This window comes from Corythoichthys intestinalis, chromosome 5, assembly GCF_030265065.1.
Source record: "Corythoichthys intestinalis isolate RoL2023-P3 chromosome 5, ASM3026506v1, whole genome shotgun sequence".
NCBI lineage: Eukaryota > Metazoa > Chordata > Actinopteri > Syngnathiformes > Syngnathidae > Corythoichthys > Corythoichthys intestinalis.
This window is the reverse complement of record NC_080399.1, coordinates 31,378,708-31,403,225: the sequence shown is the minus strand read 5'-3', so window position 1 is coordinate 31,403,225 and position 24,518 is coordinate 31,378,708. Positions and strand designations below refer to the sequence as shown.

Genomic DNA, 24,518 nt, shown 5'->3' with positions numbered 1-24,518 from the left:
TACTTCAACAATAAATCAAAGCAAAACATCCCCGTGTTTGTCTTTTGGCCCCTCTGCAGTGGTCCCAAATACTGTACATCTCATATCCGTCTCGCTGTGTCTTGTTTCCTCAGGATCAGCTATAAGACAGCTTACCGGCGGGGAGTAAGGACCATGTATAGGCGCCGCTCACAGTGTTGTCCTGGTTACTTTGAGAGTGGAGATTTATGTGTCCGTGAGTGTCCTTTTTCCTCACTAATCTTATTTCCATAAAGTTCCCAGTTGTGTATTTTAAACCAGTGGCTCCCAACCGTTCTCATCCTGTGATCAGCTTTTTCTTTCTATAAAGAAAAAAATCTGCTCGTATGTTTTTTAGAATAAGCACATATCAAGCATGAGAACCAATATTAAGATGTAATCAACAAAAGGTTTTCAGGATATAACGGGGGGGGAAAATCTGTGACAATTTGGTTGTGTTAGAGTGCACATCCCTAAAGAAAAAAACAAGTTCACTATTGTGCCATATTATCATTTCAACTTCAGAACTGTCTTTGCAATGTTTCATGATATATTTAATGCCTTTTAAATTATTATTTGTACACCCCTACCAGTGGCGCAGGAAGTGGTGTGCTGAGGGTGCTGCAGCACCCCCTATTGTTGGGGAAAAGTGTTTTGGTAGATTTTTTTTTTTTTTAAACCGGAGTTCCCGGAGGAAACCCACGCAGGCACGGGGAGAACATGCAAACTCCACACAGGAAGGCCGAAGCCCGGGATTGAACCCTTGATCTCAGAACTGTGAGGCAGATGTGCTAACCACTAAGACACCGTGCCGAAGATTTTTTTTTAATTAATCAAAAAATAAAACATTGAAACAAAAATGAATTTAACTTTGGGGATTAAATACAGTATTGGCCGGAATATAAGACGGCCCTGATTATAAGACGACCCCCTCTTTTTTAAGACTCAAGTTTGAAAAAAGACTTTTGAACACCAAATTAATGTTTATCCAGAAAATGATAACAGTGCATCTGAAACAAATGATTATAACATTATATTTGAGAGAAAAAGCATGTTATTTTGTCTCATTCAAATCGTAATATCTGAACATTTGAATATGTAAACTAAAGTGCAATCGCATTCGTAAATGAATGGCTTTTGAAATGTAAATAAACCAATCTATTGTGATAAAACGACAAAAATGCAATAACTCCATTAACCATCAAAGTGAAGTCTAACTGTAACTGTAGTCTTGAAACAAATCTGAATTAGGAAAAACATTGCAATAAAATAATGCAAACTGGTTAAACTTGAGAGTAGCTGAGATCTGTCATGACAGAACATCGCTTCAATGATATCTGGCGCCATCTAGCGTTGTGAATGGGTATAACGTCTAGACCACGAATATAAGACGACCCCCACTTTTTCACTCTTATTTCAATGCAAAAAACACCGTCTTATATTCAGGCCAATACGGTATATGTTGAAAAGTTTCTTCGCAAGAACAGCAAAATTCTCTAAAATTCAATTCGAGGTTGAAAATGAAGATGATTATGATAGTTCATAATAGTGCCCAGCAAGGAAAAGTTAGCTGGAGATTTAGACTGTGGAGAACTTCAAATAGCTTGCATTGTAGCCATATTATTGTTTGGCGTTGCTGTTGAGCTCCCGCCGTGCAGCGCGCTACTGGCTATTCATGTGCAGTTTATTTGAGTGTTGTCAAAAGTGAGTGTTAAGCCGAGGCTTATTGGACCTTTTAGTTTTCAAATGTGTTTGTGAGTCATTGCGCCGTCTAGCTGCGGGGATTTGCATTATATTACATGGGCACTTTTATTTTCAATACAAAAACTCCAAAACACACACTGTAGGTGAAATAGAATGCTGTCTTTGTAGTAGCCTAGTAGTAGTACGTAAAGTATCCAGCATACTGCCATTGTGCACGCATTATATGGAGGAAAAAGCGCAGGCATGACAAATTTGGACCAAAACTGCTATTTTTGGATGAGAAAAAAACAAAATAAGATCCTCAGCACCCGCTGCTGTGAGTGACTTCCAGCGCCTCTGACTCCTACTGTCTGAAACCTTTGAACTGTATTGTTCACACATTATTTTGGTTTAATCAGTAGCGCATCAAATGGCGTCAGCCGTGTGCCGACACCTGCTTATTACAAGTTAGATTTTTTTAGCCCATGTTTGCACGACACCAATCATATGCAATAATGTAAAAGTGGTGTTTTGCTGTTATTTTAATTCCGTGTTAACACGTCCATTATGTGTGTGGAAAACTGTGATTCCGCGCGTTCACTCCTGTGTTAACCCTTTGTACTGACTCAATGTTCCATAAGTTTGAAGAATGCTCACCGAAAACAGGTTGATTTATTCGTCGCCAATGGTCAAAAGACAAGGCAAAATCAGACGACAGAGGGACCCTGCTGGATCCAAAACAAGGCTACATTGAAATGTTCCCGAGCAGCGACAGTTTGTTATCTTTTTGAAAGCTGCGGTGGAGTTGCCTGGTACACCAGACTCACCGCTGTTCCAGCTATTGAGTCTGGCCACCATTCAGCAGATACAATTTCCAGGGCGGAGCAAGCCACAACAAACAGACAGCGGAGTGGACCAATCAGCGACGGGCAGACGTGACGTTAGTAAAACGACGAGGGCAGGACGAGGGACTTGCGCGCGGAAGTAAACATAAGAGGAGAGCGGAGTTTATTCAACATGGCTAGCGCGAGACAGACTGTTGTCAATGACTCGTGTCGATGTGTTTTTGGTAATTTAAAAGTGATTTTACCGTGGATTGGAACATATTCTCGGCTCTCCTGTTCACCATCTGTGTTGTTGTGCAGACTACTTCCGACGCGCAAGAGTGACGTTGCTCGTTAAGAACACGTCATGCAAATAAACGAATCTGATTTGTCGATTGATTTTGTACCTGCTCGAGAGGCCGTTAATGGGCTGGTTCCCAGACTTTTCTCTCAGTGTTTGAAAAATACAGGGAGAACAGTCTGGCTGTGCCAGGCAAGTGGTGGAGTGGGCCAGGCCGAAGGTGTGGCTGGGTGTTGTCTTGGGATCATCCCTCTGTGGCAGGTTTTGGGCAATTAGGTTCGTGCGTCATCCTTCGTGGCTGAGACGTGGTTGCCACAGCGACCGACGCCGGTCTTGATGTCCCAGGCGCCCGTGCTATCAACTTGTTATCCTGGTTGGGCGATACTACTTGTTTTAGGACAGCGCGCCCTGCTCTTTGTCCTGGAGTGCCCGGAAGAACTGATTGCAAGAGTTGGTGCGTCAATCTTGGTCATGACGCTTTGGGCTTCCGTGATAAGATGGCGTTGTGTCCTCTATTCTGCTTCTTTTCATTGAACTATGCTGTAAGTGCTATTTATTTTATATTAGGTGTGTTAGAGTAATATAAACAGTCCAACAGTACACATGAGAAATGATACTATTCCCTGATTGATTGTATTACGTGTGTTAGAGTAATGCAAACAGTTAGACGGTGCCTACTAGAAACGGTACGATCTTTTTCATTCCCCCTCATGAGCCCAGACAGGGCTGATAAGGTGATTCACTTAACTGTCTCAAAGGGCATGGAGTGAAGTCTGCCTAAACTATAGTTAGATGCTTTATTATAATGAATGTGTTAGACTAATGCAAACAATTATATGGTGTGTGCGAGGACGGTACCTTCACTCTAAACCTGGTAATGAAATACAAAAAAAAGTCACAGCTATTGTAAATTTTAAAATATATCCCATTTTTGAGTCAGTTATGAAATGCAGTTGTAAGCTTGTAAGTATCAAATGTAGGATGACTTGCAGATAGTCAGCCTCCCAGGCAAGCACATCCGCCCATATTTTTGTTTTACTATACACAACCAATAACACTTAATCAGCACCTCCTCTGTTAGCGAGCCACCATCCATGTGGCTTTGATCGGATTTAGATGACTGGGCCTGATTTAAAACGCAGGCATTCCATTTTACGCCACGGACTGCTCTCTGTATGCTCTTCCGGCTAAATTAATTTAATTGAAGCTGTATAACAATGAGAAAAGTTAACGAGCCAACTAGGTCCTGGTGGCACAGAGAGGAGGGGCCATTAAAAGCAGTCAGTTAAAAAAAAAAAAAAAGAAAAGAAAAATACAGAAGCTGTGGAAATGAGCCTGTAGCAGGATGCTGAAAATAATCCTTAACTGATAATTTTAAGATTAAACAAACAGAGATATAATTGTTTTTTTACTTTCCCCCCAACCTTAATTTGACTCTTAAAGGTCTGTCTCGACAATGTTGTTCTCATTGGAAAATTACTACGTCTCAAACTGGAGTCCAATTGCTTTAGCAACATATGAATGGTCAGCATGTCTTTCAGAATGTACCCTGTCATTGATTCCATGATCACCTCCCACCCAGTTAACTACTAATTACGGCAATAGACGTCCAGTCCGTTTTGCTGGCAGCCCGCTCAGTACAAATAGATAGTTCGACGTCAGTCACCCTCAATGGCAGTGAATGAGTTAATGTTAGATATTTTCATATTATGTATACTTAGTTTATAAAACATTTGAATATTGAATAAAAAATATCTGAAGGAGTCCCCAAGAAAGTTTGATAACCTGCTATGTTGCTAACCTATGTGCTTTTATTACTCCCAATGTCTCTTATAGACAAGTTTCCGAGGTACTTCCGCTTTACTTCAGCATTTCTGCTCGTGACTTCAGTTTTACACTTTTTCTAACCAAAACAACATTCGAGCTGGAGTGGCAATACTCATCAAAATCCCTCAAAAAAGACAATTTGGAATTGCTGCATCCATATGCCATCATCACTGCATTGGAGGACAACATGAGAAATGGCTAAAATTGGCCACAACCAAAATAGTTTTGTATTTTATTAATTTGATGGCAGTGGATGGAAACTCAATTAGGGACCTGAAAATCTCCGAAGCATCCAGTTGAATGTGTCCCAATACATGAATATGGAAATTTAGTGTTTATGAAGGCAGATGTGGAACCAAGACAGTACCAAAACAATGCAATAACAAGTACATTTATGTTCACTTTGACTACAATTCTGTGTTTTGCGTCACAGCTGACACATCATTAGCTTTGCATTAGCTTCAACGATAAAGAAATGGAAAACAGTCATCGAGTACTACAAGTCATGCGCAGACTTTTTATCCTAAATGCAAAAATAGAAGCGTTACACGGTTTTGTTCGTTTGTTAACGGGTGAAAAATGCTGTTAGGAAAGGGAAGACAACTTGATGAGCCTCACATCAACACAGTTATTTCCTGAATATAACGCGCACTTTTTACTCCCAAAATTTCTTCGTAAAATCATGGGTGCGCGTTATTCACGGGTACAGGGACGGAGACAGAAAAAATTCATTATGATTTATGTTCCATTGTAATCATGGACCAGCACAATGTTACCTAATCCGAACGACAGTGATATAATAATCAAGTTTCACGTGGTAAATAATTGTTTTCATGATATTTTTCACATGTAATAAAATTATTTACCGGTACATTTTCTAACCTTTGCGGTGCAACATGCCGACACACGGCGATGTTGTCTTGAAGAGAACGTATACGGCGATCTGTTTCGTATTAATGTTGACCGTGTGGCGAGCTAGGACAGAAGTCTGAGGAAGAGTGTCGAACCATTGAGCCAAGCCGTGTTGTTTTATTTACATTGAAACTCACAGAGTAACAACTTGCACACAAATCGCGGGACATTTGTTTACTTCCGGCTGTTCCCTTAACTAAACTCTTCCCCCCGGGAACTACACAACTTGCCAACATTAGTTCCGCTGGTGAATTCTGTTCAAACTCGCTACAACTCCTTACTTTGTGAAAATTGTTATCGTATACTATGAGCAATTTTACCACAGAAAATTAATATACTATTTAAAAAATAAATAAATAAAATTGACAAAAGAATTAAAAAATGCTGCAACCGCGTACTTTATAAAAGTTCGAGACACGAGACTCATATTTATTGGTGCTAAAATTAGGGTGCGCTTTATACACGGGTACAAGAATTTTCCCTAGATTTTACAGGTAAAGTTGGAGTGCGCGTTATACACGGGTGCGCCTTATATTCGGGAAATTACTACGTTGATGGACATACAGTATATCGAGACTATGTGCATTCTACATTGATGATGGAAGGCTCGATTTATGCTCCACCTTCGTTAATATATATATTAGGGCTGTCAAATTTATCGTGTTAACGGGCGGCAAATATTTTTTAAATTAATCACGTTAAAAGATTTAACGCATGCGCGGAACGACCCACTCACACATTGCCTCAAACATACTACAATGGCGCCGTTTTACGTGTATAGAGAGCTAAGAGAGAGACAAGCGAGTGGAGTGGACACAGGCATTCATTGGGGCCGTGCTATTTATTGGCAAAAGCTTTGGCATCTCTTCCACAACAAAAATAACTATTGTGGCGAGCAATGAGGGGAAGAATGACAGGAGATGATTTTTTTCTTAACACCTTGTATTGAATACAGCGCAGAGAAGATATACCATTTGCAGCCACCACTGACGGTCATGGTTGCCCAACTTCCCATCATGCAGTTGGGCGGAACAGTTAAGTCGCTACGGTATCATTTACTGAAAGCACAACAAAAATAATATTCCTATCTCGCCCAAAAAATAATGTTCACAAAAAGAAAAGCGCTCAATGCAAAGAGAACTGGCATTCCCAATCAAAATAGCTATGCAAAATAAAACTCAGCCTTTGGTCAAACTCTATTCAAACATTTTGTTTAGCTCAACAAATACACGAGATAGCAATATTTAGTCACAATATACCAACTCACATTTATCTTTTAAGAATTACAAGTCTTTCTATCTGTGGATCCCTTTCACAGAAGGAATGTTAATAATGTTAATGCCATCTTGTGGATTTATTGTTATAATAAACAAAAACAGTACTTTTGTACAGTATGTTGAATTTACTGTATATATCCGTCATGTCTTATCTTTCCATTCCAACAATAATTTACAGAAAAATATGGCATATTTTAGAGATGGTTTAAATTGCGATTAATTACGATTAATTAATTTTTGAGCTGTGATTAACTCGATTAACTATTTTAATCGTTTGACAGCCCTTATACACACATATATATATTAGGGCTGTCAAACGATTAAAATTTTTAATCGAGTTAATCACAGCTTAAAAATTAATTAATCGTAATTAATCGCAATTCAAACCATCTCTAAAATATGCCATATTTTTATGTAAATTATTGTTGGAATGGAAAGATAAGACACACGACGGATATATACATACAACATACTGTACATAAGTACTGTATTTGTTTACTGTAACAATAAATCCACAAATGGCATTAACATTCTTTCTGTTAAAGTGATCCACGGATAGAAAGACTTGTAGTTCTTAAACGATAAATGTTATAGTTACAAGTTATAGTAATTTTATATTAAAACCCCTCTTCATGTTTTCGTTTTAATAAAATTTGTAAAATTTTCAATCAAAAGTAGAGTTAATATAATAATAATAAGAATAAAAATAACAATAATAAAAATAGAGTGACCAAAGTTTTACGTGTATTTTGCATAGCTATTTTGATATGGAATGCCAGTTCATTTTGCATTGTTGTTTAAGAATAGGGCCTCATTAATATAGACTGAAGTGCTTTTCTTTTTGTGATTTTTTTTTTTTTTTTTTTTTTTTTTTTTTTTTTTTTTTTGGAGAGATAGGAATATTATTTTTGTTGTGCTTTCACTAAACGATATTTACATTGGGGAGAGCAAGTATTTGATACACTGCCAATGGGTTTTTCCATTGGCAGTGTATCAAATACTTGTTCTTCCCACTGTACTGGACTGTCTCAGAAAATTAGAATACACAATATTCTAATTTTCTGAGACAGTCCTGTATATTGTTCTATGTAAAGGACGTCAGCCAAGGTCGGCCCCCCACATTTTTACCACGCCAAATCTGGTCCCCTTTGCAAAAAGTTTGGACACCCCTGCTTTAAATGGTGGATTAATGTACAGGACTGTCTCAGAAAATTAGAATATTGTGTATTCTAATTTTCTGAGACAGTCCAGTATGTTTGTTGTGAAGGAGTTGCCAATAAACGGCGCGGTCCAAAGAACGCCTGTGTCCACTCGCCTTTACTGTATTAAATATATCTGTACCAGTGACGTGCGGTGAGGTTCATGGTTGGTGAGGCACTGACTCCTTTAGTGTCAGATTTCCAAATATATAAACCAAAAAGGGTAGCTTATTCAATTGGCTACTGGTTATTTCATATCTCATCAGCATTCTTCACAAAACACGCACACACGGTACATATTATCGATACGTAAAAGTAAGAAAATAACATGCATTTGCGATAATTCATGCAACATAAATGAGAGTAAAGAGTGGTGTACAAAACCACAGAATTCAATTCTGACCTTTAGTAAAATATTCAGTTGTTTTTAAAACTTGTAATTCTGATACTTTAATCAATTTATTACAGATTGCTAAACAAAAAGTGTGAAAAGAAAAACAAAGAATATTTTATTTAAGGCCAAAATTTAGTTTTTAAATATTCTATTGCATTTTTCTTAGTCTAAGCTCTTTAAAAAAATTTTTTTTTTTATAAGATTGAAATGAAAACTTTGTGGTCTTGCACCTGTCCTTCACCACAAAAACCGCCGTTACTTTGGAAGAGCATAGGTTTGGTCTCAACATTCGTAGGGATTATATAACAGCATAACCTGCATGTAGGTACACTTTTTGCTGGGGACGGGACATTAATAAGACCAAACAGATTGGATGAAGGGGGCAAAGGGCCACATTTCTCATGTATATGAACCTAGTTAATTAATAGGCAAAATGATCAATGCAAAATAAATCCTTACCTACTGATAATAACTTTTATGTGCATTGGTTCAGATGATACACTGTTCGATTCAAACCTTTGTTTTCAAAAAATACTAAAGAAACATTTTGAAAACTTCCTGAATAAATGTCTGGTTTTTATTAGCATAAACATAATGAAAATAATTTACTTAATAATGGCAGGGTCAATTCTATCCTTACAACATATGGAACTATTGAAAGATCTAAATTCTCTATATAACTGAACATTATATCATGCAAAAAAGGTAAGGTTGCTTAAACGTTAGTGGGGACAATTTTAGCATCCTGAAAAGTTGGTAGTGTTATGTCCCTACCGTCCCTACGCAAACCTACGCCCTTTTTGTAAAAGTCCCCCTTATTTTCCTTTACCTTAAAAAAAATCTCTCCGCCTCAATGGAGAGGATTGCTACAATTAGATCGCTGTGTTCTATTTGACAAGCCAGAACACACAGTGGATGTGTCCAAATGTCTAGTTAACCTTTCATCTTTCTTAGCAAAACCATGTAATCGTTCTACATATATGCCACGTTTAGAAGAGCTTAGACGCTCATCGTTACCACGAAATGTTAACTCCTGTTTAGCTAGGATGCAGGTTGCATTAATGAGGTATTTCAAACTCTTTACCTTAGCATTCTGGATGCTACCGTTGAGCTTCCGCTGTTCGTCAAAGCCAAATCGATCCTTGAGCTTCCAAAAGTTTTTAAAGCAATCAGGCTTTGAATGTGAGTGGTCGAGCTCTCGTGTTTGGTGAGGCTTCGTGGTAGTTTTTTAATGTCACAATATCTCGTGTTAGTCCAGACATTGGCACAAGTTGAGAAAAAAAGGCAGGGAAAGCAGCAAAGCCGATTTTTTTCGAAGGACAGCCACATAGCCAGTCTTTTCGGGTGTACCAGTCCGTTTGAAAAGCGCGAGTTATCTTCTGTCCCGTAGTTTGAAGCAAACCTTTTAGCTCCGGTGTTGTTAATCGCGTCCACTTTTGACGGAAAGCCAAGTTTCACGTACGCCCCCTTTCAGTGCGGCAGAGTACTATCTGCCGCAAGCTGTGCCTTTTCACTGCGGTTTTATTTCCCATCAGCAAAACTAAATATGTCGCTAACAAAAATTAAACTTTAAGGGTTAAAGACATTAGCCAGACTGTGGAAAATCAGGTCAAATAAACGTATCTGGAAACATTATAACGGCGACATGCAGATGTACGGCAACTAGCACGCTCCAATTCCATGTATCAACCCGGTTTGTTATGGATTGCGCAATCAGAGGTGAGGCTTTACTCGTTGCTGCCGCACCTCTCGTTTCATTTCGTTATTTGAACAGTAAATGGGCAAATTCAACGATTTTGACTATAAAAAATGTTTGAAATGAGTCATACATAAAGAGCAATGGACAAATATTAATATAAATTTGATGCTATAATTATTTTTTTGTCGTGATGACAGGTGAGGCTCTGCCTCACCTGCCTCCCCTGACCGCACGTCACTGATCTGTACATATCTTACCCAAAATACAACAAGAGACACATAATTGCCACTAAAAGAAAGAAAATATACCGAAATATGTGTGGAGCACAAATAGCAATTTGCGTTGCATTGTGAATACAGCATAAACGTCTCACAACTACTAATTCTCCCACGTTTTGAAGAAATAACATGAGTATGGAACGGCGCTGCCCCCAAGCGGCCGGTGGCATTCTCTTCACTCTTAATGTCCATAAACGGCCTCATTGTATAATCTGTTTGAGGCAATATGCGAGATGGTCATTCACCCAAGCGCCAGCAGAGGGCGGCAAAACTCCATAACAACAAGTGACCTTTTCACTGAACAGTCATTTAAATCTGTCTGAGCGGGACATCTGCGTTAATTGCGTCAAATATTTTAACGTGATTAATTGAAAAAAATAATTAACGCCCGTTAACGCGATAATTTTGACAGCCCTAATATATATATATATATATATATATATATATATATATATATATATATATATGTATATAATATATATATATATATATATATATATATATATCTGTATATAATATATAATGTATATGGCGGAAAACACTTAGGTGACTTGAAGTTCTGCTGGAAAGCTTAAAATCTCAATTTTCTCCGGGAAGAAAATTTTCGAACAGGAGCACGCGAGGGCAGAATTAAAGACGCCATGACTTAAACGAGATATTATCGCGTACTTCCCTTATTTCGATCCAAAAAAACTCCATCTTGCATGTGTCACTGAGTGTCAAAACCGTATGTCCAGCTGTGAATGGCCACAGCTGGATTTTTGTTCAAAAGCTTTATTACGATCGATATCTGATATAAAAAAGAATGACATACCGTTTGTGTTTATATGTACATGTGTGATGAGCTCATAATAATCTAAACAGATGAACAATTACTTGTAGTATTTCCTTGTAAAAACAAAATCTGTGTCAGCCCTTCTGCATTCGGCAACTGTAATATTATTTGTAATTTTACCTCATTTTGGCCTCTCAAGTGGCCGGCATATCAATCTACTCTTCATGCGAACACAGGCTGCACAGGTTGTAAGAATTTTGTCCATGAACGATCAACGAAGTGAAAAGAACAAACTCACAAGACAGAAAGTCCTGGAGCTTCATCTATGTCATGCTGAATCCATTTTTGGAGCTTCCGTGAGTTCCTCCGGTTTGATTTTGCAGTGTCTACTTACTGCTTACCTTAACCCCACTTCATGTTTTTCTGTCTAAACTGGACGTCCGCAGCAGGAAATGTCAAAGATTGCGCCAGCAATGTTTCGCTCAGGAAACTTGTATATAACACTAATGTACTAGAAAATAAATATATAGTGGAAAACACTCATGTGACTTGAAGTTCCGCTCTGAGACCCCCAATTTGGCCAAATTCCAAAATGTCCTATATGTATGTGTGATACTGTACATCATTGGAAAACTTAAAATTTCAATTTTCTGGGGGAAGAAACATTTTGAACAGGAGGGCATTTAAAAAAAAAAAAGAAAATTAAAAAAATTTAAACAGCAAAACCCTAACTGGAGGTGAGAGCACGCGAGAGCAGAAGTAAGGACGCCATGATTTTAAACAGATATTATCGCTTACTTACCTCTTTTTGATCCAAAAACTTCATGTAGAATGTATCACCGAGTGTCAAGACACAGCTGTGAATGGCCACAGCTGGATTTTGGGAGGATTTGTTGGGTGAAAATTGTAATATAGCAAGGGTCACGATGCAGAAATCGCAGTGGTCGAGATTTTCATTTTCATATATTTACCCTTTTAAACGTTTTTTTTTTCCAATTTTTCTTTGGATCGATTATTTATCATCTAAAATATTTGGGAAAATGCTACAGTAACGAAAAAAAACAACAGCGGTAATTATGAGGTAAATATCCGTGACTTTTTTAGACGCCAGTTTTTTTCATTGTGACGTAATTTGTTTAAAGTTTAAAATATGCGAGTGAATAATTTTTTAAAGTCGTTTTTTTTTTTTTTTTTTTAACTAAATATCAGACATCAATAAATGATTCTAAGCTAAAGATGAAAGACAATTCGAATAATAAATACGATTACTTAATAATAATAATAGATATAATCACTTACCTTCTTTTTATGGCTAGGTTGAAACAAAAGCGGTTGCGGGACATCTGTAAACGGGGGTTTCCGGGGTAAAACGTACAAATTAAAAATTGTCCAGGTACTTAATGCGCCATGAATCTGCTATGGCAGCATATACACATATTGTTCTACCAAACACAACAGTTCTTTTGGCTTAAAATACAGCAGTTTATTTGAAAGAGGGGTGCAAGAGCAGAAACTGCTTTTTCAGTCTTGTTTGCGTTTTCCGCCATATATATTGATGAAACCTCACAAACAAAATACAATTTTATATTTTCCTCATGTATCTTATGCATAGCCATCCGGGTTAGGGTTTGTATTCATTTTTTGCTCTTTTAAACGTAAAGTTGAACTCTTTCAAAATCTAATTTGAAATTGAGTCCGACTCGTTGAGCTAAGTTTTTTTTTTTCTTATCCTGATTACTCAGGGATCCCTTCTTCTTATTTCTACTAACTAAACTTAGATCCTCCAATGTTGTGGATATTCTTTCCAGACAATGATCTTACTCCCTTGGAAAGAAATTGAAATGACACTCTAATATTTACTAGACCTTTTGTACTCCATTCAAGACATTTTTGCTTGTCCTTGTCTTAGCTTTACTGTTCCCAGGGTGCCTCAGCTCTGGGAAGCAAGCCAGGAAAAGGTTGTATGATCGTCTGGGGGTCTTAGGAAGTGAGTCGTGGTTTGATCAATAATGTATTCATTAAACATTTGACCGACGATAAAGTTATGTATTCATCGGCTACTTTTTCAGGGCGTTAACTGCAGGCCTGGACATCGCATTTTACACGTAGTTAGGTTTTATTTTGATTTCATGTCAAGCGAAGGAGAAAAAAAAGCACCCCTGCCTCCACTTTGGGACTCCAGGCACTGAGGGGCCGATAGGGCAGTTTTGCTTTCTGCTGTCTTTGCAAACTGTTTCAGCCCTTTTAATCCTAGCACTCTCACTTCCAGGATTAAGAGATTTGTCCTCCCCGAGCTGTTTTGCATGCAGCGACAAAAGGGGGCATTATAGCATAGATCGACCCAAAATGAACTCAATTTGTCTATTTCGGAACACTTTCTTGGGTGTAGGCATGTGCCGGTATGAAATTCTGACGGTCTGATGAGCTTGTACTGAAATATCACGGTATTGCGGTATTGCAATTACAGCTTTAAAATTTTTTACTATATCTGGGTTTTAAAAAAAAAACTTTCTTTTATTTTTCAAAACATAGACACAGATTGGAACATAAGTACAATGTTATGTTAAAAAAAAAAAACCTAACAAATATTCAAAATAAAATTAAAATAAATGCAGTCATTTAGGTGAGCCTAAACACACAGCCACAGCACAACATTATTACCATCAGAACAAAAATAATTGAATTATTTTCCATAAAAAGCACGTGTGTATGACTCGAATTGTTTTTACATTACAAACACACTCTTTCTCAACACAGTTGCCAGAGAGAGAAAAAACACGTTTTACCACCGTTAGACACACTAAACACACTGAAGTTTCCTCTTGGTGGGAAACGTTCATGACAGTGTTTACGAACCTTTAATTTTTGTATAAATGTAAAATCATATTGGCAGTATTGCCTCCTCGGCAGCCACCCTCCGCAAACATGTTTTACATCTCGGTTGGCCCTCCTTCTCTAAGCCGCGGCCGTCTCTAACTTTTCTGTAGCCTAAGTATTCCCATACCAGCGATTTAGTTTTCTTCGATTTTGGGGGGGTTTCAGGAGTTTCACCTCCTCCAGCCATCGTGTAGCACAGCTAACTCACTGACACTGAGCAACAACCGGCAGGGGAGGGTTGAGCCTTGCAGCTTCAAGCAAGGGATTTCTCTCTGCATTTTTGGGACATAAAAAATAGGTAATACCGTAGGAACGGTATGACGTAAAAAATTTTCGGTTTTCAAACCGTGACGTTTTCATACCACTGTATAGCTTGAAACCGTAATCAGCACATGTCTCGTAGGGTTGGGAATCTCTGGCATGAAGCCGATTCGATATACATACACAGGTTATGATTCGATTAAAAAAACGATACATTTTTTTAGGCCGAGCGATTCGATTCCGTTTAAGAACGATACGGTTCGATACGGATTGAAAACGATACGATAGTAAACATTTGTTGTGTGTGTTCTTACAGTATTTTAAAAATATAAAAAAGACATTTTTTAATAGCAAAATTAAACAACAAAATTTCATACCAATGTTAGGTTTTATTTTTTTATGAGGAAAAAAAATAAGGCTTACTATATGACCGTCATTTTGTTGGATGGGATTGATAATAAAATAAACCTCCAGTGATAGACAACAATAAAGTGCAGTAATTTAATTACTGTATTTCCTGGTGTTTTGAACACAATAGGTAAGTAATTTAAGTGCAAACTTTCAACGTAAACATCTTACAAGCAAAAAATATTATATGCAGCAGCTCTTGAAAAAAAGAATTAAACCTGATAGTGTTATCATAAATAAATAATAAATTATGCTTCACCACTGGTATAACTGGGTGAATAAAAACATGGCATTTTAGACAGACAGGTCTATAATGAATCATTACTTTAACCTTATACACAGCAAAGTCATTCACTTATGCCTGTGCTTCCACATTTTTTTATTTCTCATCACTGTCTATATCTCTTTTGAAGGGCAGATTTTTCTGGAGGAAGATCCACATGTTCATGTTTAAGTAGACTACGTTTCGTGGAAACAATATCTCCAGCTATCGTGCTGCCCTTTCCACCATTGTAGTGGGTTATTTTTCAGGGTTAAAAACTCACGATCTCTGTACCACTTCACACTTCACACTAGCTTTGTCCCATGCGAACAGATCTGGCTGCCTTCGTCACTTCAAAGTCCAACTTTTGTTTTCCTGGGTGCGTTGAAAATCAATCGCTTCACGTCGCTGGCGTGGTGCGCAAACTGTCCATTGTTTTAGCATGTTGCTTCGTTGCCACTACTAGTTTCGTTTTGGGTTGTGAAGAAAACGCTACGGAGCGTACGTTACAGTGGTTTTGTTAGCTCTCGCGTTGTTAAGACACGCCCGTGACGTTCGGGTAATGACGGCGACTACTAGCGGTTCTGTCGGAATGAATGGGAAGTTGAGGCATCCACGATGGAGGTCACAATCTAAGTGCGCTGTGTGGTGAATGACACAAGTGCAGCATGTAAGGTAAAATCATTATCATATTAAGCAATGGACTGAACTAGGCATTAGAAGCCGATTTTTGTGCTCGCGATAGCCGAATTCTATCTCTACTATCGATTCATTGAATATTTAATGGCTAATTACTATCGAATGGTAACTTTACTATCAATACAGCTGTATCTCTCACCTGTAAAACTGGATATCCGGTCGTATCGGTTTATCGTTCTCAAGCTTGGTGAAAACGTTGCTGTGAAGTTTTCCTACTGCAAAAAATGTGTTTACCAAATGGTTAGCAATAAAATGCAAAGTACAAATAGTAAAAAAAACACACTGGCATCGAGAGACATTTAAGCAATTTTAAAGCATCGCTGACTCCAAAATTGTCAGCTAACTATCTTTGAATGTTTCCACTTTTTGTGTAATTAGAACTAAATGTTTGCCACAGAAGGCATGTATAATTTAGTCAAATGAACTTTGATCTCGCAGAATTCATTCAGTACATTATGTCGCAAGCCTACCTGTGTAGAGGATGTTAGAAACTCATTTCCTTTTAAAGCTGACGTGAAGGACCAACTGTTAGGAACACACTTGCTAATAGCCTTTTTACAACATGTCTCCCGCATGTCCACTGTGAAGTTATGCAATGTCGCTCACGCATCTCTCGGTTGCAAAATTTAATAATTTTGTTCGAAGGTTTTCAGACAGTAACATGTGTTTCACATCAGCGGTGATTTTTTTTTTTTTTTCACAAGAAAGGATTTCTATTCCTTTGATATCTGTTTCATCCTGACTTTGTTGCTGTTTTTTATGCTTCAAAGACAATTTTTTTTTCTGAAACAAAATCACCTCCTTCTGAGATAGAAAGTTTGGAAGGAGTGCTTTTTATGTTCTCTGGTAAATTGATTCCAGCATAGGTGCCAACACAATATCTCACTTTCGTAGACACAAAGAAGAGCACGAAGAGGCAAGCTTGAAATTTTGGCCGAGGTGGTGAGGGAGTGAACTGAAAGTGGGGTCTTTCAATGTTAGGACTATAAAAGGAAAAGCGAGAAAGTTGGTTGACGTGATCATTAGGGGAAAGACAGCTATTTTATATTTTGAGAGAGCAGGTACTGTAAGTGCTGAAAATGTGCACAGGCTGAGAACAATTGAGTGCTGAATCTCAATGCATTCTGTTTGTCCCCACATCTGTCAAGGGTCCGCTGAATTTCTAGCGTTACTTCTGAAGGGGCATCAAGGGAAAAATGGGATGGAAACGGAAAGAAAGTTTCGTCCACGTTGTAACGAGAAGACACTTTTCACTTGAGTGGGTTGTGGTTTGAGCACAGTCAGCAGACACTCTTGCAAAATCTGAGACCTGATGGGTCCTCCTTTTTCCCCCTTTTTAAAATCTTCTTAAATATAGTTGGCTTTTTTAAATTTTTTTATTAATTCAAATTTGGCGGGCATATTAACAACACTTTTCTTTGACCCAAGCAATTTTTCCGTATTTTTCGGAATATAAGTCGCAGCAGCTAAAAATGCACAATGAAGAAGGGGAAAAAAAACATGTCACATCGGAGTTAAAGTCACATTTTTGGGGTAAATACATTTGATAAAATCCAAAACCAAGAAAGACATACAATGGGGCAAATAAATAAAAAAAAAAAACCAGAAAAATCACATTGTTTGATTTTCAAAGAATTTATTTGCAAATCATGGTGGAAAATAAGTATTTGGTCAATACCAAAAGTTCATCTCAATACTTTGTTATGTACCCTTTGTTGGCAATAACGGAGGCCAAACGTTTTCTGTAACTCTTCACAAGCTTTTCACACACTGCTGCTGGTATTTTGGCCCATTCCTCCATGCAGATCTCCTCCAGAGCAGTGATGTTTTGGAGCTGTCGTTGAGCAACACGGACTTTCAACTCCTTCCACAGATTGTCTATGGGGTTGAGATCTGGAGACTGGCTAGGCCACTCCATGACCTTAAAATGCTTCTTACGAAGTCACTCCTTCGTTGCCCTGGCTGTGTGTTTGGGATCATTGTCATGCTGAAAGACCCAGCCACGTCTCGTCTTCAATGCCCTTGCTGATAGAAGGAGATTTTCACTCAAAATCTCTCGATACATGGCCCCATTCAGTCTTTCCTTTACACAGATCAGTCGTCCTGGTCCCTTTGCAGAAAAACGGCCCCAAAGAATGTTTCCTCCCCCATTTTTCACAGTGGGTATTGTGTTCTTCAGATGCAATTCAGTATTCTTTCTCCTCCAAACACGAGAACCTGTGTTTATACCAAAAAGTTCTATTTTGGTTTCATCTGACCATAACACATTCTACCAGTCCTCATCCGGATCATCCAAATGCTCCCTAGCGAACCACAGACGGGCCTGGACGTGTGCTTTCTTCAGCAGGGGGACACATCTGGCAATGCAGGATTTGAGTCCCTGGCGGCGCATTGTGTTACTGATAGTAACCTTTGTTACTGTGGTCCCAGCTCTCTGTAGGTCATTCACTAGGTCCCCCGTGTGGTTCTGGGATTTTTGCTCACAGTTCTTGTTATCATTTTGACGCCAAGGGGTGAGATCTTGAATGGAGCCCCAGATTGAGGGAGATTATCAGTGGTCTTGCATGTCTTCCATTTTCTAATAATTGCTGCCACAGTTGATTTCTTTTCAACAAGCGTTTTACCTATTGCAGATTCAGTCTTCCCAGCCTGGTGTTGGTCTACAATTTTGTCTGTGGTGTCCTTCGACAGCTCTTTGGTCTTGGCCATAGTGGAGTTTGGAGTGTGACTGACTGAGGTTGTGGACAGGTGTCTTTTATACCGATAATGAGTTAAAACAGGTGCCATTAATACAGCTAACGAGTGGAGCCTCGTTAGACCTCATTAGAAGAAGTTAGACCTCTTTGACAGCCAGAAATCTTGCTTGTTTGTAGGTGACCAAATACTTATTTTCCACTCTAATTTGGAAATAAATGTTTTAAAAATCAAATAATGTGACTTTTGTTTTTTTTTTCCACATTCTGTGTGTCATGGTTGAGGTTTACTCATGTTGACATTTACAGGCCTCTCTAATCTTTTCAAGTAGGAGAACTTGCACAAATGGTGGTTGACTATATACTATAAAGTAGCAAAAGTGCATTTCCGCATCGAGACACAGTGGGATAACCAGTGTTGTAAATGCGCCTCAACCTAGACTGGTTTAGTGGTCGGACAGACCACCTCCGCAACAGCCTACGCAACATTTGTTGTTCAATGTTGATGAGCTGAAGATCCAGATCCAAGCGTTCTATCTCCGTTGGCATTGCTGTCTAACCGTAAGAAAACTACAGGAAGTCGACAAGAGTCCCCCGACACCGTAAAAACATGACGCCACACCCCTCTAGTGGCTTGGAGGTGAATTGCAGAGCAACGTATTCCCTTACCACAGAACTTCAAATGCTCATTGACGCCGTAGGTTCTACATCGTAGCTACGCCGTCACCGCATCGCAGAAGCATAACTCAGGCTTAACACTGTGACGATGAAAACTGAAGGCGATGACGCAAGCTTTTGATTCCAGCCTCCAAAGTGGAACGATTCGATTGCTGGGCTTGCTTCACAACCATATGAATGGAATCCCCTCGCTCTGATGACGTCAGCACTCGCACACGTCTCTTTGGGCGCAGTCTGCTTGTTTTTTTTTTTTTTTTTGGTGTGTTTGTTTTTTTGCTGTGTGCAACATGTTCTTGTTTTTGTGCCTTTTGAAGCAAAAAATTCTGCTATTGCAGCATTTTACAAAAACATTAGCGGCTGTTGCCTTGTAAATCCGTATTGCCCCCTAATACCTGGCATGGCTTTCACACGGAATTGCGACATCGTTCGAATGGCGACAGAGCCATGTAAAACATAAAATGGGTCGTGTTCTGTTGTTTGCTGTCGCAGCATCACCTTGTAAACGGCCCCTGAATAACTGTGCAGTATGCTACAGTTACATGACGCATAAACAACGAACTCCAAACTTTCTGCTGCTTGATTAGTTTTTTTCGGTTGCATATTTCTCTACTTGCAGCTTGTAATTTGCAGAATATGATTTTCTTTTCAGTGTCATTTTGTTCAGTCCGTCTCGGTTGTTTTTAAAAGGTACCGCCGATGTTGAAAACACAGACCTTGAGCGCCCTCTTGCGGCATAGTGTGAAATTATATATGTAGGGCTGTCAAAATTATCGCGTTAACGGGCGATAATTAATTATTTTTAATTAATCACGTTAAAGTATTTGACGCAATTAACGCACATCCCCCGCTCAGACAGATTTAAATGACAGTACAGTGAAATCCCCACTTGTTAATTGTTTTGTGGAGTTTTGCTGCCCTCTGCTGGCGCTTGGGTGCGACTGATTTTATAGGCTTCAGCACCCATGAGCATTGTGTAAGTAATTATTGACATCAACAATGGTTTATTAATAACTAGTTTATTTTTTGATTGAAAATTTTACAAATTTTATTAAAACGAAAACATTAAGAGGGGTTTCAATATAAAATTTCTATAACTTGTACTAACATTTCTCTTTTAAGAACTACAAGTCTTTCTATCCATGGATCGCTTAAAAAGAATGTTAATGATGTTAATCCCATCATGTTGATTTATTGTTATAATAAACAAATACAGTCCTTATGTACCGCATGTTGAATATATATATCCATCTTGTGTCTTATCTTTCCATTCCAACAATAATTTACAGAAAAATATAGCATATTTTATAAATGGTTTGAATTGCGATTAATTACGATTAATTAATTTTTAAGCTGTAATTAACTCGATTAAAAATTTTAATCGTTTGACAGCCCTAATATGTGTGAAATTATTATCACATATTAAGTCGCTCCAGAGTATAAGCTGCATCCCCGGCCAAACTATGGGGGAAAAAAAATTACTGTATTTTTCGGACAATAAGTTTTATAAGCAATTTTTGTTGTTCTACTGGAGTGTCTCTTTAATGTAATTGATGGATATTCCCCACCGGTAGGTAGTATGAGAACTAGAAGATAAATTCTGTAAAGAATGTGGCAAAGAAGGTCAGCAGATTGTGATGCCTTAATTTGCTATCCAGGAAAGGAACCTGTAACAGGAGATGGTGTTCGCTGATGTAGTCATAAACTAGCGATGGAAAAAATGGAATGAAAATGTTAACCAAGAAGAGATGACATGAATACATGGAGATGTAATGTAGGTGGTAGTGAAAGCCTTACATAGGTGATATGACTGATTGGAAAGTCCCATTCGAAAAAAGGACACAACACAGAACTTGCAAAATCTTTCTGTCATTAATTTGGAAAGAGGAAACGGATTGCAGTTGGAACGCGGAGGACTACAACTCTTATTAACGCTGCCGCACATTTACCAATTAGCTCCATTGTTAACCGCTCTGATAACACCTCTTGCATAATGAGCTAGATTAGCCTTTTATCGAGATGAAAGACTCAATTTTCAGATTCCTCAGAAATGAGTTTAGCCGCGTGATTCATGAATTTCAATTAAAATGAAAAGACCTACTCCCGTTTGATTATGCTTTGCCTTTTTTGGGAGCTCCATTCAGATCCCTGGATGAAGTGTGCACTTCATCTTTTCTCCCTGGCCAAAAACTTCATTTCCATGTTTCTTCTTGTGACACGTTTGCATTTCCTCCTCCTGGGCACTGATCAGAATTTGCTGATTAACACAAAAATCAAATCAGCTCGTTGTGGTGACATTGAATTCGTCTCCTCATTTTGAACACTCTGCATATTGTGGCCTCATTGATTACAGGTAGTCGATCCCGTGCCTTCGTCAGCACAAATGTTAGACGGACTCCTCTTTTCTTTCTTTTTCCCACCCCTGCTTCGTTTTAATTAGACACTTCCCTCGCCAGAATACTGATGTACTGAAATCTGCCCTGCATTATCTTTCAATCTCTGGTTTACCCATTTTTGCCTCGGGAGCATTTCCGTGATTAGCAACGGCTTGTGGCTGTTTGGGATTCTCCCCCTTCCTCCTCTTTCCGGCCTCAGAGGCAGAGGACCCTAATCGAAGGCTGATTGAGTGATAATCTATAGTTGTACAGTTCAGGCATCCTGCCAGCTCCCACTGACCTCTCTGCCTGCAAAACGAGAGGCACGGTATCCCACATAAAACTGCGAAAAACAAAACAAAGCTCACCATGCCGCCTCGTTGTATTATTCCAAGCTGTAATATGAGGACAATAAACAAAAAGGCAGAATTTGCAGAAGATGCAGTCCGATCCAGATCAGACATCTGTTTGTTTTGCTGCCCTTGGTTATATGATTCTGCCACAGGCTAAGTGCGTGAACTGCTGATTCCCATCATGCTTGCTTCCTTTCCCCAAGATAAGGGAATGCCTGTCTTAACCCAGCAAGCCTGATGACCTTGTCTTCCAACTTAACTTTTTCATGCCAAGCCCTCATCTTTGTGATGGATTTGATTGAGTTTCATAAAACAACAAAAATGGCTAAACCTCTACCCGGCGGATTGTTCCAAACTCCCCGAACACGCTCACAGGAATACAAATAGGATCCCAACGGTCGGGTGCTGTGTTGCTCAATAAGAATGATCGGGACACACACACTTGGTAAACACCGCAGTGCGCGCCCTCGCTGTATTCAAGAATGAGTACATGACAAAGCACCGGCTGATCAAATTAGTAGGGATTTACGACTCGCTTTGTCATGGCTCTGCCTGCTGATAACAGCTCGATTCGGGAAGTAAAACTATGTGATAAACCGAGATGTTGATTAAGTCCCACTTTCTGGAGAAATTATTTAGTCTGCTGTCAAATCATGTAGATGGATGCTGAATTGAAGTGTTTAACAAGACAACATTTTACCGCCTTTGTACGTATACTGTGAGCATCTTATAAACATTTTTAACATTGAAAGACTAACTTAATATTATCCCTCCCAATACGCACAATACACAGTGTTGCTTTCTCTTTTCGACATTGTATAGGGTACTCGTTTGACTCGTGACCAGAGGTTGCGCTAGACATTTTCGTTGTCTGTCATTTTGACTGACAGGGTCATAACAATCCGGTCATCGTCTATTTTAAATTTTTAAAATGATAATGATGACATATTCAATAGTACTTAGTTTTCATTCATTTTTAATTAATATTGTAACGCTTGCTTGGCGGCGAAAAATTAGACATGGAAGTCGTGGTATTTTTCTCCCTTTTTACTCTGCTTACCGCTAACAACTCCGCCCCCAAAGAAAAAGAGGCAACGATATAGACCCCAATCACCAACGTCACACAATGATCTTAATTGTGGTTGTCAGCCCAAAATCTTCTAAATATATATTAAATGCATCTTACCAGATATAATGACTACTACATAGTCTGTGGTGATCGTTTGGTGCCCAGATTTCTTGTCGAATTACAGCAGTCCATCTCGCTCTCATCTTCGGGTCTCTCAGAATACGGTAGAACTTCAAGTCTCTCAGTCTATCTTCTCTGTTACAGCAACCAACCGCCACACACGCCTTCACCATTTTGATTATTAATATTAACGAGCAGAAAAACACGCCGTAATAGGAGGCATGTACGTAGCGGTAATGTGTAAACATGACGAGCTGACACACAATATGGCGGCTCCAGTCAGGGGGGCGGAGTTGTGACGTCATGTGATTGGGGTCTATACACAAGCGGCAATCTTGTCCATCAATTGGATGACACGCTGGCACACCGGGTGCACCAATAAGAACCTTGCGTTGATGTGTCAATCACGGTGCCGCCGCCAGACCCCGGTGACGCTACAATATTCTGACAGAAGAGCCAACGACGTCATGCATTAAGAGAGACAATAGCTAATTAATATGCTAACTCACCACCCTGTGGTCTGGGGTGTGAATTGCAACCTGTCAAAATGACGGACGGACTTCATTTTTTTCCGTTACCGTTTTAAAAAAAACGGTCAACGACGGAAAATATCCGGTTAACGCGACCCCTGCTCGTGACGTAAATGGGTTGACGAGCACAACATCCAGTCGACGGTTAAAAGCAAGTTAAAAAATGTATATGGCGGAAAACACTCAGGTGAATTGATGTTCCGCTCTGAGACCCCCAATTTAGCCAACTTTTAAAATTGTCCGATATGCACGTGTGATACATCATTGGAAAGCATAAAATCTCAATTTTCTAGGGGGGAAAAAATTTGAATTGGAGGGCATTTTGAGAATTTTTTATTTTTATTTTTTTCCAAACAGCAAAACCCTGACTGCAGGCGAGAGCACGTGAGAGCAGAATTATAGACGCCATGACTTTAACGAGATATTATCGCGTACTTACCTTGTTTCGATCCAAAACCTCCATGTAGCATGTATCACTGAGTGTCAAGACATATATGTGAATGGCCAAAGCTGGATTTTTGGGGGATTTTACTGGGGGAGCATGGTAATATTACAAGGGTCGCGATGCAGAAATCGCAGACATCAAGGAGTGGTCGAGATTTTCTTTCATATACTTACCTTTTTAAACGTTTTTTTTTTTTTTTTTTTTTTCTTTCAAATTTTCTTTGTTTGGATAGATTATTTATCATCTGAGATCGGAAAAAAATATGGCAGAAACAAATAAAATACAATTAAGGGATAGTTATGAGGTAAATATCCGTGACTTTTTTACAGACGCCATTTTTTTCATTGTGACGTAATTTGTTCCAGAAGTTTAAAATATGCGTGTGAATAACTTTTTAGTCGTTTTTTTTTTTTTTTTTACGGAATATTAGACATCAATTAATGCTTCTAATCTAAAAATGACATTTTCAATAATAAATATAATTAGTTACCTTCGTTTTATGGCTGGGTTGAAACAAAAGCGGTTGCGCGACGTCTGTAAACGGGGGTTTTCAAGGTAAAACGGGCAAATTAAAAATAGTTCGGG

The 24,518-nt window shown here is 38.8% G+C and overlaps 1 protein-coding gene across 3 annotated transcripts in view; it reads left to right on the top strand.

Moving 5' to 3' along the window:
• megf11 (multiple EGF-like-domains 11) overlaps positions 1-24,518 on the top strand; it is a 220,244-nt gene that overhangs the window by 62,192 nt on the left and 133,534 nt on the right. For all 3 annotated transcript variants that reach the window (XM_057836016.1, XM_057836017.1, XM_057836015.1), the window contains one exon: positions 114-214. In XM_057836016.1, coding sequence (XP_057691999.1) covers positions 114-214 — 101 coding nt within the window. The remainder of the gene's footprint in view (positions 1-113; positions 215-24,518) is intronic.